The 14352-nt window shown below is 32.7% G+C and overlaps 1 protein-coding gene across 2 annotated transcripts in view; it reads right to left on the reverse strand.

Annotated features, from left to right (window-relative positions):
* Positions 1–10647: 10647 nt before the first annotated feature.
* Positions 10648–14352, reverse strand: part of LOC129945932 (sodium/potassium/calcium exchanger 3-like) — a 30169-nt gene continuing 26464 nt past the window's right edge. The window contains exons 1-7 of one of the 2 annotated variants that reach the window (XM_056055910.1): positions 12950–13106; positions 12722–12895; positions 12471–12658; positions 12223–12409; positions 11492–11803; positions 11108–11209; positions 10648–11040 (exon numbers count right to left, since the gene is read on the reverse strand). In XM_056055910.1, the coding sequence (XP_055911885.1) occupies positions 10703–11040; positions 11108–11209; positions 11492–11803; positions 12223–12409; positions 12471–12658; positions 12722–12895; positions 12950–12983 (1335 nt within the window). In that variant the 5' untranslated portion in view covers positions 12984–13106 and the 3' untranslated portion in view covers positions 10648–10702. Of the gene's footprint in view, positions 11041–11107; positions 11210–11491; positions 11804–12222; positions 12410–12470; positions 12659–12721; positions 12896–12949; positions 13107–14352 lie in introns of those variants that run through there. The other variant, XM_056055911.1, reaches the window with a different exon arrangement.

The raw sequence follows: 14352 nt of genomic DNA on the forward strand, positions 1-14352 counted from the left end.
GAAATTAATAATCAACACATACCATCGTTTGCAGAAGTTACACCAGGTGTTCTGTTCTTAAACCAATATACTGGACCTATAGAAGAAAATGAAGAGATAGTGCCACTAGATGGAACCTACATCATTCATTTCCACCACACATCAATTAGAATCCAAAATGAAGTTTATAAGTCAACCGAAATATCTGCTTACAAACCACTGCCAGCTGTCCTACAACCTGTTTCTAAAACAAAATATTCAGAAGAACTAGTATCACTTCAAATGATAAAAGAATTAAATGCCAAAAATTCAGAGTATATTAATCTCCTAGAAACTAGGAACAAACACAACACCGTAGCCGTCTTTACCATCATAATTCTTTTGGTTGTATTAAGCATATTTTATCTTTTAAAGCTGAAAAATAAACTTAAATCAACAACAACAACAGCAACAAATGCAACAGCAATGATTGACCTTCCAAATGCAGAAGAATTGGCACAGGAAAACCCTATTCCAACACCAAGAACAATTATAGGGATAGAAGACATCCCTCAACACATTAGAGCTACAACATCGAACGTGGCCGTTCGATTTTAAAGGACGGAGGATTTAACACCAGATTATGTAAATACAATTATTACATTCAACGATTCCCACACTTTTGCTGACATTATGTCCGGACATACAAACATCATGTGAGAACAGCGCATTCCAACACGTAGCAGATGTAAACCAACACCACCTGTGGGAACGTCGCACGACATCAGCAACGAATGACATTTGGGGGATAGGTGTATCTAGAGTAAGAATTAGTTTTGTAATAAATCTAAGTTTGAATTCGAAATAAAGAGGTTTGCCTCAAAAAAATATATTTTTTTGACTTTTCATTACAAAATAATTTAATTGGCATATTATCTTTGGAATAAAAACAGATGTTAAGGAGTTGAATATTTCTTCGAGGGAAGGAAGGTAAGCTTCGGCTAACGGTGTTCATGTGTGAAAAGCTTTTGTTTTAACTTAAATTCTTACTTACATTTAACCTGGTAACTAGGTTTTTCTTTAGCATTAAACAATGATTTTTGATATTAAGTTTAGTATCGAACAATATAACTAGGATCTTAAGGTTATCAGTAATTTCGGAAATATTTTTACATTTTGACATGATATTTAGTTCATCTGCATACAAAGAATGACGAATGTTAAGATTTCACTTAGCTCATTGAATGCTATTATAAAAATTGTCACCGAGAGTGGTGATACTTGAGGAATTCCATTCTCGGCGTTATTTGCAGCTGAATAAACATTGTTAACTTTGATTATAAATTTCCTATTTGTAAAAAAAAGATTTTATGTATTTAAGCATTTTTGAACCAATTTTCCAATCTATTAGCTTTTTTATTACAATATGTAATCTAACATTCGTAAGATTATTTTTATCCAAATACCATAGAAGGCGTTTTGAACTATTTTTTCTAGAACTTTTCCTACACAAGGCTGTAAAGAGATTGGGTGGTAGCAGCTCAACTCATTTATAGCCTTAGCGTGTATTAAAATAGGAACAATACTTGCAATTTTTCATGATTGTGGAATGAATCCAGTGTCCAGAATGTTGTCAAACAGGGAAATGCAGCGCAGTTTCAATTAGGAGAATTTTTAAGCATAGGGTAAGAAATTTTGTTAAAGCCGGGAGTTTAGCCTTTTGCTGTAGCTAAAGAGCTTTCCAGCTCGAGGATACTAAAAGGAAGTTCTATAGATCGAGCTGATGCAGATAGTCTGTAAGTTTGAGTTGTTGTTTGGCGTTAATGAACTCTGAAGAAAAGTTTGAATCTTTGGCGTATTAGACCACGCCTAAATAAAGTTATTGGCTATATCAAGGTGTTTTGAAAGTTTAGTCGATTCAGATTTTAGATATTTAATAGAGTGGTTAATGAAGTTTCCAGAGAGTGTTATAATGCCAGACCAAAGCTGTTTTGAAGAAGTTCGGGGGTTAATAATAGATGATTCTTTATAGCTTTTTTGGCTAATCTGCGAAAAAGTGCATTTGATTTTCGGAATTGCTAAGCTTTTTTTTAGATTGTCGAAGGGTTTTTATTTCACTGTTGAACCATGGGTACGGTGACCATCCGTTCATTATTATAATGAACAATTCATTATTTGAAGAAAATGTTCATTAAGCATTATTGTTTGTCGGAAAACATAAAAATGTTCATTATTTTAGAAATTGCTCATTATTTGTTCTGTATTTTATGATTTTTTTCTTTGAGGAAAGCCTAAGCATGAAAAACATTTAATGTTTATGAAATCGTACCCTTACATCATAATTCATTGTCTTTCTTTTTCGGGACACTTAGGTACTAATCTCACAATTACAAAAATCAGATCATAATATACATCCTAACATACAGGGGAAGTAAAACTAATAAGCTTACACTTGCGCACTGGAAATTAATTTTACCATCGAGTTTTACAGACCATGACAATGGTAAAAATAACTTTCAGTGAATGTGAATGAAACTCATCTTTTTTCCATTTGGACTAGTAATGGCATTTTCCAAAAGTAATTTTGAGAGTGCACTCATTTTTCAAAAATCATTCACTTCAAAAATAAATGAAGAATGAGGATTACACTCCTTCCTGTTAGAAAGTGGAGTTGAGTTTAATGTATATTATGAAAAAAGAAGCAATATTCAATTAATGGCACTGATGTTTTTGACGAGTTTTCATGTGTACAAAATTATGTTCTGTAGAAAAAATGTTTGAATGGAAGGAGAGCCAAATGAGTGCTGGAGGTAGGTGGGTTGAAATTTTCAAGTTTTTCAATGAAAAAATGGTACAGTATGAAAACGTTTAAAAAATCGTAGAGTTTTGTTAATGCCTTCCTGGATCTAATGCCCTTATAGAGAGAGTTTTCTCAACGAAAAAAAAATATGAAAATTGAAAGAAACAGGTCCATTTTAATTTGCAAATGCAATTATGAATTAAGTAGCATCGAATATAAAAATTCTTAAAAACGAAAGCCAGAATTAATTAAAAAAATGTATTCTTCCGAAAAGTACTTATTTTAGCAATGTTAATATATTGTAATTCAATGACAAAGTTGTTGTATTAGCCAATATGATATAAAAGAGTTTAAGGCTTTGATTATTTTTTTTGTAAATAAGTTAGAAACTGAAAATCATCTGTGTTGTTTTTATATTTGTTTTGTTTATTATCGATGAAAGTTTTTGTTTAGTTTATAAATACATATACCTAATTACACTATATTTATTAATCAATTTATATTTATTTACTATTACTCAATGAAATACAACAAAATCTTGAAAACTGGTCAACATTTTTCATTTTTTTGGGTACTGTTCATTATTTTGTCTGGGACAATATGGTCACCGTAACCATGGGGGATTATTTTTGAGAGAAGCACGAGATTGGGGAATGGCTGCATTAGCCGCATATCTAATGTATTTGATTAAAATAGCAACTTCCTTATTATTATTAAGGGATGGTTAGGCATGTGCCAAGCGCTCGTTTATTTTGTTTTGAAACTTATGCCAGTCAGCTCTGTCGGTTTGGTATATAGTTTTATGGTTTTGGAATGTGTACTTAGATCCAAGGATAAGAGTAGTTAAAATTGGGAAGTGGTCACTGCCAAGGAGATGGGGAAAGGCTTTCCAGGATGATAAAGGGTAAGCTGTGGCGATATGAGAGAGATCGACGTATGTCAAAGTACCATGTGTTGAGAAGTGAGTGGGCGACCCATCATTTAGTATGAGAAGATTTGAGGTGGAAATAGTCTTCAACAATTCTCCCTTCTGAATTAGATATTGGAGAGCCCCGCAAATTAGCAGTTATTAGAAGGGGTTTTTATTATATTTTTTAAATTGTATGCAGAGAAACTTTGATTGGGATGGATATACAGAGATAAAATGGTTATTTTCATTTTTAGCTTGATTTCAACTGCAATTGTTGAAATTGGTGAATTTATTTGAAAGAATTTGTTAGATGTGGATATATGAACTAAAGTCCCATTTCCTATTTAGCTGAAGAATTTGAAGGCAGGTTATGGAAAAAATAAGAATATTGTTTTGGAGGGTAAGGATTCAGATTATTTTGAAAGTGTGTTTCTTGTAAGGAGATGATTGAAAGTTATTCGTCATTTATTAATAACTGCAGTTCATGTAGGTTATTGAAATAACCATTCAAGTTTCATTGTAAGACTTTGAACATCATCATGAAAGAGAGAGGTCTTAAAATAAATACAGTTAAAATATTTAATATTTTGGGTGTTTGGTAGATCACCAACACGTGAATTTTGTTTTTCTTTTGGCAATTGATAATGTGCATTTGTTACGGGTTTGGATAGTAAGTATTTCTTTCATTTGAAGGAATTTGGGGCAGGTTTTATCAGAAGAGGGATGCGGGGAGCTACAATTGGTACACATGGTCATGGTGGCAGGGAATTGGTGTATGAGGAGTAAGGTAACATATGTCACAAGCTGCTTCGTTAGTGCATCGCTTGGTTGTGTGGCCGAGTAGCTAATAATTTCTACACCTCATGGAATTTGAGACATACTCACTGACTTTAGCATTGTACCAGGCTATTAAAACAGAATCAGGTGGTTCGCATCGGTCGAACGTCAACAGCATTGCCTTCATGTTGTTTGGTGAATTTATATACTTTTGTCACTCCTTGGTCTATCATTCGGGCATATATGTATAAGCAAGTGTTTTGACAGCTAGAAATCTATCGGCAATGGATTGGTATTTGGTTAGAATGAGAAGGTTTACGTCTCTTAGTTGGGATATACTATCGTATTTAGTGCTAATTGCATCGAAAGCTTTTAACAAAAGACGCTGATTAATGTCAAGGGATTATCTGGATTTTTGGGGGCAATGACAATGATCTAGGGGTTTTTCGGAGTGATGGTTTTTTTCAGGGAAGGGATACATGGGAAGAGGGGGAAGCTATTTTCATTTTCTTAGACCGGGTCTCAGGAGGGGGATCAACGGTTAGGCACAAAAGTTCTCAGGAGGGGGATCAACAGTTAGGCACAAAAGGTAAATAACACAAGCCAATAAACGAGTTGTTTTCTGCTTGAAAGCTAGTCGGAGACTGTAATTTTTGTCTTTACTTCTTGGACTCTCCTCATTTAAAATGAGCCGATCCATTGAAATCAGCTTGAGTGTAAGTAAGTTTCAATGAAAACGAAGCAATATTTTGTGACAAACTAAATCGAAAGCCTTGCTAAAGTCTTTATAGCCATATCGACTTGGCTTTTGTTTTCGATAGATTCGACCACGAATCTAAGGTAATTATCGAGTTCAATGAAATTGGTCCTTAAAAAGTTTCAAGATTTTACACGTAGTCTAATTTACGAATTTAAACACTGCATGGCCAGAATGATGAGTTAAATACTTCTTTCAGAAATTCAGCAGGAACTCCAACTTTAAAGCGCACAAATCTTAGGTTTACACTAGATCCATTTTTAATTAATTTAGAGTATCTAAAAAGTGAGGGATTTACTTTAAGATTCGTTGATAGGAAGTTGATGATAGATTCAGCAGATGAAGATGAAGTGATTTTTAATAAATTAAACCATTCCAAATTATTGTAGAAAATAAATTCAAAATCAGCCATATGATTGCTTTTTACAGGAAAAGTACGATGAGAAGTGGATTTATTTTATTCGATATTTTACCTTTCGAATATAAATTACCAACAGAATTAACACCTTTAGCAGCAACAACATTAACATGAACAGACCGTACGACACCTGCAGCACCTATTGTTTTAACAATCCCATTATCGACGGTACCATCTACATCAATTTCAACAAAATTAACAGCTTCAATATTGTTAATCATTTCGTTAACCACTGAATCAACAGCAACAGTATTTTCATCACCGGTATCTACGTCACCTGCGGCACTATCAACAACATGATCATCAACAACATCTACAACATCAGCAAGAATACCATACACTACACACCACCATCACCATCGGCAGCAGCACCATATACAAAACCATCAGCAATCGAGTTTTCAATAACATTACTCTCCATATCAGAAACGTTAACAAAAGCCGGGGAAAAACAAAGACGCACACATCATCGGCAACACTGTCATGCAGTACGACACCTGTAGCACCATTGGTGTTTTTATTTTCCACAACATCCTCCCTATCATCAACAGTGAAAAGCAAAAACAACAACATCTACATTATCGTATATAGAAGAATGACCTTCGCAACATCACACATTGTCAATAGTCTTATTTGGTATAGCCACACTATCAGTTTTAGAATTTATGGTTATATACGTAGTTTTCGGTCTTTAAAAAATAATATATTTTAACAAATTTAAAAGAGCCATGGTATGGTATCAAGATTTGCATTTAAAAATGTAATTTATGTATTCAAATATTGAATCTAATTTTAAATAATGGGTCACGGGTTTGTCAATATATTTTTGTCAACCGCTTACTTGATATTTACCATAATAGAAAAGAGGCTGGGACGTGGCCCACACTGAAAATTTCCCATTCTTTCTGCCGAATTGTTTTGCTTAAACCTGTACATAATAAAATATTAATAACTATATTTTGTGTGAGATAAACATGAAGTCAATATATTTCTTTCTCCTCCTAATACTTAATCCGAAAACCATTTCTTATCAGTTTTTGTTATTTTTGTAGGTTTTCCTATTAAAGTTGTCAGTTGAATTTTTCTAAAAAATTCAAAATTTATTTTTGCTCTTTAGTCGAAGCTCGGTCCTAGTAGCATTTCTTATAAAAACAAATAGAGATTGTTTTCTTAGGAACAATTTCTTACGTTAACAATAGAATTAGCACAGAATTAAATTGTTTTGAAGTCAATGCCTTCATTTATTCAAGAGATTTTGAGAATCGAATATCAAGGTATTTTTTTTTAATTTTGAAAATATATTTGAGTCGGAAATCAATTTTTACCAAATTTTAGTAATGTTTTTTTTATAAGAAACTGTCCATTCGATTTGATTTTTCTCTTAATTATACTAAATGTTGTGAACGATATTGTTTATATGATGCTATTAGTTTGAAGTCAATATTCCAAATTTTTAAAAAGATATAAAGTCGAAAATCAATTTTTACCAATTTTTATTTTTTTTTTGTTTTAGGTTTGTATTTTATGTAAAAGAATCGTGACCACATCATCGACTTTGGTAAAACTAATTAAAGCTTTACGTAATCCTTTTTAAAAATAGTTAAAATTAAAAATTATAGATCCAATCAGTGCATTATAATTCTATAAAAATAAGGGCAACATGTATATTCAAATGTTAAGAACCTTCTTTCCTTTTTAGGAATATAATAACTGTCATATAATATCGAACATTTTATCATTTTATGTGGATATTATTCTGTGTTTTGACGTGGTGATAATCTTGTCAAATTTTAAGTTAAATACCTACCATATCAAATTGAGTACTATTATATAAAGGGGTTTTCAATTGGAGCGGGTAGATTTTGGCGCCCGTGGCGTTTTGGTGACATCTGTCAAATCTTTTGTTTATTATTCAGTTATGTATGCCAAATCATCATGGCAAGTAACACGATTGAACAGCACGTTCAAATAATAAAACTTTATTATCAAAATGACTGTTCGTTAACGCAAACGTTGCGCGCATTGCGCCCATTTTACGGTATACGTGGTGGCCCTTCACAGTCGAGTCTTCAACGTTTGGTGGCCAAAATTGAGACGACTGGGTTAGTAAACATTCAGCCCACACCCGTAAGTTGAAGGAACGCAAGATCGAAGAGGCAGTCTATTCCTTATCATGCATAAGAACTCGGCCTTTCGCAGACTTCAACTTGGCGAATTTGGCGTTGGCACTGATGCCTGCACCCTTACAAGATCCAACTGACCCAGGAACTCAAACAGCCCTATTCTGCTATTCACGTGGATCGTATATTCGAATCACCCATTCGATTCCCTTTGACACTGCCTTTGCATTCTGCTATCCATCGGGTGAACTACATTATCCCCAACCAATTTGAAATTCAAATAAACAACTGTTCATGTAAAAATTTTGGGAATGCGTTGGATAAATTGTTTTGATTAATACAAAAATTAAGTTTAATCAATCTACCTAATCCTCAAACAGAGAGCTATGAAGAAATGTTAAAAAGCTTCTTCCTGTCCCTAAAAAAGTTAGTATTCTATTCAAAAAACCAGACATCAAATGAAAAATCCGCTGCATTTTATATGCGGATCTGAATAGAAGAATACCGCGCAGTATTACCGACGTTACTGACATACTCAGATTCACTTCGAATGAATAGCAGAATAATTATTAGTGAACATTCAAGTAAAATTCCTCCCGATGAATAGCAGAATAGGCCTGAAAGTTTTTGATAACTAATTTCTTATGGCCCAAATCGAACCATATGGACTTAGACGACATGTGATTCCAGCAGAACGACGCTACATGCCACACAGCAAGCACCACGGTTGACATTTTGCATTAACGATTTGAGGGTAAGGTTATCTCTCGCAGGGGTGATGCGAATTGGCTACAAAGGTCATGCGATTTGACCCCATAGACTTTTCCCGTAGGGTAAAGTAAAGTGGCCTTGGTAGGTATTTGAGTGATGTCATATTCTAAACTTAATTGAACGCATGTGTCTTTCAAATAAAAAAACTATGTTGTTAATACTGTAAGGATCTTAAGACAGTCATCATTCATATAAAATGTACTCCCATCAATCATCTCCTAGGTCTGTACTCATGCAGGCTCGTTTATCTAAAATATCAAAGAAACCGACAAGAAATTAATAACGCACGTCATCGATCCGACGATATGACATTGCGAGTATATGTATAACATGTGTCTTATTCTTACGTATTTTCCTTCTAAGAAACCAATTGTCTAGTTCTAAGTTCAATTGCAATAAACCATCGGTCGACAAAAGAACTACCTTGAGTTTTCTTATAACTAAATCAGAAGTGGTTACTGCACCCAAATTTGTATTGTATGTCAATTTAGGGGGTGGCGTACGAATGGTCGACAAAAAAAATGTCGACTGGCCAACTGAAAACTTTACAGACTCTTAAAATGTCGACTGAAGTTTGATCGACAAAAAAAAAAGTTGCCCGTTTAAATGTCGACTATAAAAAATGTCGACTGAAAAGTTGTCGGTTAAAATGTCGACTATTGTAAAGAAAAAAAGAAGAAACTCTCTCTTTAATGTGGAAACTCAATTTTATTTTTAATTCAATGATATACTATACACATCGGTTCATAAAAAATTTTACATGCATGCGGCGAATGTAAACATTAACAGTTAACCGAGAGTGACTTGTTGATCGACAGTGACAAAGTGAATGATGTTCACATGCATGCGGCGCCGCGTGCATGCGAACATCATTCACTTTGTCACTGTCGACCTTTTACCAGTCGATATTTTCAAAATCGACATTATAAGAGTCGGCATTTTGTTCGGTCGGTATTTTTATCAATCGACTTTTCGGCAATCGGCATTATAATGGTCGACTTTTTTAAATCGACATTTTAAAAATCGGCAAATCGTACCCAACCCCAATTTAGGAGTTAATATGTATATCAGAGTTTGAAATTTATGTTACGTCTTATGTAATTTGTTAAAAAATTAACACAAAACAATTAATTTAACCACCAATAGTTTATATTACAAAATTATGTATATAAAATGAGTGAACCCGCAGTGAGGTTCTTGCAATTGGCGACTGTGCCGAAGATTAAGGACGAACTTGGTGAAATGAATTTGCTTACAACTGGTCTAAAACATTGACTTAATATTCGCTTGGAACAACCCATCGAGTAGTTGACGAGTTCCCAAATCGAAAACTATTTTCCATCAAGTGTTCTAGACGCAATAAGCAAATAATAGACATAAACAAGAAAACCTATCAAATTAAACAGAGTTGACACTTATATCACAGAATGTTCGCCGGTACTTTTTTGATTATAATGCTTAGCTGCTTAGCGAACATTTTGTGATATAACTGTCAATTCTGTTTAATTTGATAGGTTTTCTTGTTTATGTCTATTATTTATTTCATATTCTTTTTGTTAATTTATTTTCAATTTTGTGTCAGTGCCGTCGTTTGGAGGGATGCAGGAATGGGAGTAAAATTAATAGAATTCATGTGATTTAATGTAAAATATTGAATAAAGACACCCCTGAAGAAGTAAGGAACACTTATGAAACGTTGGGAAAGAATGAAATAAGTTTTTTATTTGCATTCCAAAAACAAAAAGACCAAAAAATCTAAACAAAATATCTTATATATAAATAAAATAATTGGTCAAATACACATAACAAACAATTGACAATCAAAATGTTCGAATTTGATCTATGTATGTAAGTAAAGTGATAGTCAAATTGATACCTAAAAAGTTGTCACACAAAAATGTGATAAGTGATGGACACATATATGATTATTCCGAATAGAGCTACCAGACAGAATAGTAAGAATTTTATTCAAACATAATTTAAAATTCATACACATGGACGTGTAGGTTTACACAACGTTATGTACATGTTTTTATATGAGTCGTATAAGCTTTAACGTGCGCTAAATTTCATTTATTCATTTAATTATATTATCCTTTTGGTTTACCTAAAAAAAAATCATATAGAAGGGGTTAATTTCCAAAAAAAAATTGTATTTGGTTTTTAAATAAAATTAGATATTACAAATCAATTAGTTAACAGTGCACATAGGCAAATTAACGACAAAGAAAACATTCATTTCCATCAAAATTGCAAATATCACGAAGCTTATGTAAAGAAAAAGGCATGCATAACCTACTGTTTTTCCCAAAGTAAATTTGGTGCATACGAACGAAGTAAAAAGCATAAATACTGCTGACAGGAGGGTAACAGTTGAATATATCAAGCCTGATGAATTTATATCCAAGGAATGATTTCCCGGTGTTGAAGGAAAAAAGATCGTTTTGATTAACCAAGGGAAACCAAGACAAACTAAAACGTCAAATGTGTTTGAACCTATTGAATTGCAGATCGCCATAGAACCATAACCTTAAAACAAAACAAAAATTATGGTTTACTGAACGTTGCTTATTGCTTATGAAGTTATGAAATTTACCTCGTCTTGCAACAATTACACTAGAAACTGCTTCCGGGATACTTGTTCCTATGGCCAGAAAAGTTATTCCCATGACTGAATCCGGAATATTGAATGTGTCACCTAGGAAATACGAGTTAAGCTTCAAATGGTGTTTTTAATTGGTTTTAATTTCAATACAATTATAATTTCTATTAAAACAAATTGTCGAAATTACAGAACTTTCGTAGATTAACCACTTTTCAATCCACAGAAATTGGAACAACTTTATTACAAGAAAGTTGATTCTAGAATTTTAAAGTTTTTGAAGTCTTAGAAAAACCTGACCGAACGAAAAAAATTGTTTCTAACTCTACTCCTTTCCGGAATTAAAAATAATATGCATGTATATAATAAAAACATTACCCACAGCTGTAATCATCCATGCGACAAGATATGACAAAACGCTTATCCAAAAACAACACATCAAAAATGTCAACGGATATAGCTTCCTGAGCTTTTCCATTCGGCAATCCGGTATGGTAACATAGAACATTAAGTAAATCGGATATTGCAAGACCCAACACACGGCATGAAAACATCCTTTTCCAGTGGGAAGTTTACACATATTATGGCTTGAACGATCATCTTCCCCAGCCTTTGAGGTTACTGAATCACGATTAATGTTGTCATCCAGAGTCATATCAAAGCACGGAAATTTGTGACAAGTCGGGCTTTCTAGAAACAAATCAAAAAATTAAATTTAGCACTTTTCTTATAAATTCGTCTTTTGCTCCAAATGAATGTTTTATTTTAATTATTCTGAGTTACTTTAAGTCTTATCTTAGTAATCGATAATTTTATATAATTCTAAGAAGATTTCTACCGCGTGCTGTTGTCATGTGTTCTTTCTGTCTGTTGTTCTTTCTCTTCTGCCATTCTGTCTTGTGTTGTTATCACCTTACATAAGTTAGTCGCTCAAGGTGCTGTGTTCTCTACTCTGTATATTTTTGTGTTGAATAGTGTGTAATGTAATATAATGAATATTAATTGCAAAAATTATCGAAAAAGGTCAATAACCGTATTCATATTGAATTTACTAAAAGTTAAAAAGACCAAAGTACGTTATTTTTGTATAAAGTTATAATTTAGCTTACCTTTAGCACGTTTTTGTAGATTCTTGTCATTGTACATTATCAGCAAGTAAACGAAATAAAAACAAACCAAACCCAAGGCTTCATACCATTGAACTGTACCATCATAGAGAATTACTATTAGGGATGACACTGTAAGTCCATATATAAATGTATCTCTTGTTAAAGGCCACCAATCTAGTTTAATTGTCTGCAAAGTTAAAAAAAATACAAAAACAAATTTTTTGAATTGTATTTGATGTTAAACAAACCACTCCTGAAACTACACCACAAACTGCAGCAACACCCAATGTGTTAAATACAGCAGATCCTACTATGGTTCCAATACCAAGATCACCTTCAGTGATAAAAGTTCCAATAATGTTTACAAACAGCTCTGGAGCCGATGTTGCCGCTGCCATAAATGTGGCTCCGGCTACATCAGTTGACATATCCAAAGCTTAAATTAATACAATTTAAATCAGCCAATTCTCCCGCAGATTATAATGTTGATGAATATTACCAATGCATAACCTCTCCACAGCTGGTACGAAATATTCGTCGCATACAATTGCCAACGCTATAAATATGTAAATACTCAAGGCAAAATGGATGACCACATAACCTTCTGCTCTTTCTTCTTTCGTTAGACCATCAGATGGAAATTCATCAATAGCTGGATCTGTGCAATTAAAATCTAAAAAAACGGACAAAATTATTCAACAGTGTTCTAATCTAACGGTTCAATTACCCTTTTTGTCCAGCCCCCGCAAATAAGTAAACATAATGAATTAGGTGTTCAAATTTTAAAAGGTCGTTTTTTTTGTTATAATTTTGAATGACTTAATAAGCAACAATAAATTGATTAAGTAAATAAGCGAAGTAGTTTTAAATAAAAGAGTGTACATTTTTTTTTAATATTTGAAAAAGATCGATATTTACACAGGAAAATACATAAAAGTAAAGTAGCTAATAGAAAAGGTATTTTTAGAGCTGTTTAATGATTCCACGTGAAACGATTTAAAAAGGGATACGCCATGCGGTAAATTGTACAACTTTTAAAAGTAAATTTAATTTCTGTCAAGTAAATGTAAGAGTTTTCAAAACCTAACCCAAGTGCTTCCACCGATATTATGATGAAAGATGCTGCCATCTTGGATTTTACAATTTATCAGAACTAAAATGTGATCCAAGCATTACGCACGATGTGAATTGTGGTCGTCGTACACCTTAACATCAAATTTGTTGCCCAAATTCATTTTAAATGCATTTGACAAGCTCAAGGAAGAAGAGGCACACAGTTTGCCAGCGCGTTAATATCGCTGAAGCGTTTGAATGAAACCCACGTCCAAATCAGAATGCACATGTTTTTTTGTCAGCAAAATCGACACAATCTCACATCAGTAATATTATTAATTCCTATAAATCTTTAAGAAGCTTATTAGTTGAGTACTTGTAGAATAGAAAAATGCCCAAGTTAAGTATGTTGCTTCAATTTTGTAAACTCTAAATAGTGACTTGTAAATCAATCAAACTGACATTTCAGGAAACCTCCAATACCCCTAATCCAAACTCTAGTTTAAGTTCCGCATGATATACGTTTCAACCACCTCAAGATTATTTTTAAATACCAAAAATGTCATTATTAAAATAGTCACACAATAAACATTTAGAAAAATAGTTCAGAAGATGAAGTTGCAAAAGCATTAATACTTAAGTTCTTATAACGCTCGTAACAAATAGATAGAATACTTGTTAGTATGTATCTAAAAAGTTTGGGCTTTGTTTTCAAGTTATAGGAATGAAATGAAGACAGTAAGATACAAGTGTAGACACAACTATGAGACTCAAATAAGAACTGCGGCTTGATTTTAAATACGCATCAAGTAAAAAAACACATTTATACATTTATTTATAAAGTTAAAGTAGGCTTTTAAAATAGAATATGTATTTATATATCTGTTTAAAATATAATCCATACGTTTTGTTAAAATAAAAAAAGATTAATTAAATGTAAACATGAAAATCCTTGGATTGAGTGCAACTTCCTTTAATTAATCGATATTTTCCATTAATGGAAAACAAAAATATAAAAAGATAATATTGTAATTGATTTATATAGACAAAATTAACAATTCTTGAATCATTTCGTAG

The sequence above is a fragment of the Eupeodes corollae genome, chromosome 2 (genome assembly GCF_945859685.1).
Source record: "Eupeodes corollae chromosome 2, idEupCoro1.1, whole genome shotgun sequence".
Taxonomy (NCBI): domain Eukaryota; kingdom Metazoa; phylum Arthropoda; class Insecta; order Diptera; family Syrphidae; genus Eupeodes; species Eupeodes corollae.